The sequence below is a fragment of the Pundamilia nyererei genome, unplaced genomic scaffold (assembly GCF_000239375.1).
Source record: "Pundamilia nyererei isolate P.nyererei 1_Seehausen unplaced genomic scaffold, PunNye1.0 scaffold05076, whole genome shotgun sequence".
In the NCBI taxonomy this organism is placed as follows: Eukaryota; Metazoa; Chordata; class Actinopteri; order Cichliformes; family Cichlidae; genus Pundamilia; species Pundamilia nyererei.
In genome coordinates this window covers 1-1,466 of record NW_005192477.1, presented here as the reverse complement: position 1 = coordinate 1,466, position 1,466 = coordinate 1, and the positions used below count along the sequence as shown (strand labels likewise).

At 43.7% G+C, this 1,466-nt stretch overlaps 1 protein-coding gene across 1 annotated transcript; it reads left to right on the top strand.

Moving 5' to 3' along the window:
- Positions 1-237: 237 nt before the first annotated feature.
- On the top strand, positions 238-835 carry LOC102205996 (rho guanine nucleotide exchange factor 4-like; the record flags this gene model as incomplete). Its single annotated transcript, XM_005755927.1, has 2 exons — positions 238-417; positions 615-835. Coding segments are annotated over 2 exons (401 nt in total), but the record flags the coding sequence as incomplete, so codon positions are not given.
- Positions 836-1,466: the final 631 nt, after the last annotated feature.

The window sequence follows — 1,466 nt, the reverse complement described above, 5'->3', positions numbered from 1 at the left end:
TTAGTTGAAGATCTCCACGGCTTAGTTGTAGTAGATCATCTCTGTTGTATTGAAGTAACCCCAGACTGTGTGAAATAATACACAGTACCACCAAAAGTGCAAAAGTGTAGGAGCTCCGGGCCGCTGCGTCTGTGCGCGCCGCCATCTTCCATGACCGTATACCATGACTCTACTGCAGTCCCAACCAGAAGTTGATTGTATGTGACCACAGTCCCTCCTGTTGTTGTTTCTCTGCAGCTCATCAGTGATGGCAGTGTGGTGTATGCAGAGGGGCTCTGGGACCATGTTACCATGGATGACCAGGAGTTAGGTTTCAAGGCCGGTGATGTCATTGAAGTAGTGGATGCAACTAACAAGGAGTGGTGGTGGGGTCGCATCATGGACAGTGAGGGCTGGTTCCCTGCCAGCTTTGTACGGGTGAGAAACTCTGTTCTGACTGTACTCTGGTGCATGTTCAATCATCCAGGTAAGGATATACGGGATATATATCAAAAGACATCAAACTGCTACTAAACTTTGGCATCTGTGAAGAAAAAGATGACATTGAAAGACAGGGTTATTATTTGAGCCACTTAGAGTCATTGCATACTTTTAACACTGCCTGCATTCTCCAGTTGCGTGTGAACCAGGACGAACCCATGGACGAGTATCTGGCCCACCTAGAGGAGGCTCAGGCTGGAGAAGAGGACCGGGCAAGTCTGGGCCTGTTGCTGGGACCTGGTTTACCCTGCAAAGAGCAGATGAGAACAAATGTCATCAATGAGATTATGAGCACAGAGAGAGACTACATCAAGCACCTGAAAGACATCTGTGAGGTTTGCATTGAAATTGATTGGTGTTTTACTTGGGACATATCTGTTCGAGCTTCATCTAGAAATCGATTTCTAGATGAGGAACTTTTTCTGCTTAACTCTCTTGTATGTCTCCAATATATCTGCCAACCCTCTAAATGTCAAAATTCTCCCGTAGTTTCATTGACCATCTCATTTTGCCATTTTTCTCATCCCATTATTTGCTTGACCAGCTCGAACTTTATTGTGAATGACTGTATTACACCTGTTCTGAGTGTCAACACACACTCCCCACAGTATTTAACCTGCAGCCTGATTCAAGTCAAGGGTGCATGATAATGTAACACAGGTTACATCCTTCGATTCATTTTCTTTACCGCTTGTACAAGTTCCAGCACCTGAGTGTCACTGAGCTTAGCCCAACTGTTAATGCATAAGAGGCCTGAGGATTGATCACAGGGCTGACAAATAAGGACAAACTGTCATTTACATTCACATTAATATCTATGAAATGTAGATATTTATGAGTAAATCATGTCTTTGGACTGTGGGCAGAGTACAGACCAGCACAGGGACTTGCTGAATGAGTTACAACCCTCTCTTAGCTTTTGTTGTTGCCTCTTTTTTTTAAGAGCAAGACTTTAAAACGTGGAATATTTTGTAATAAAAAAAAAA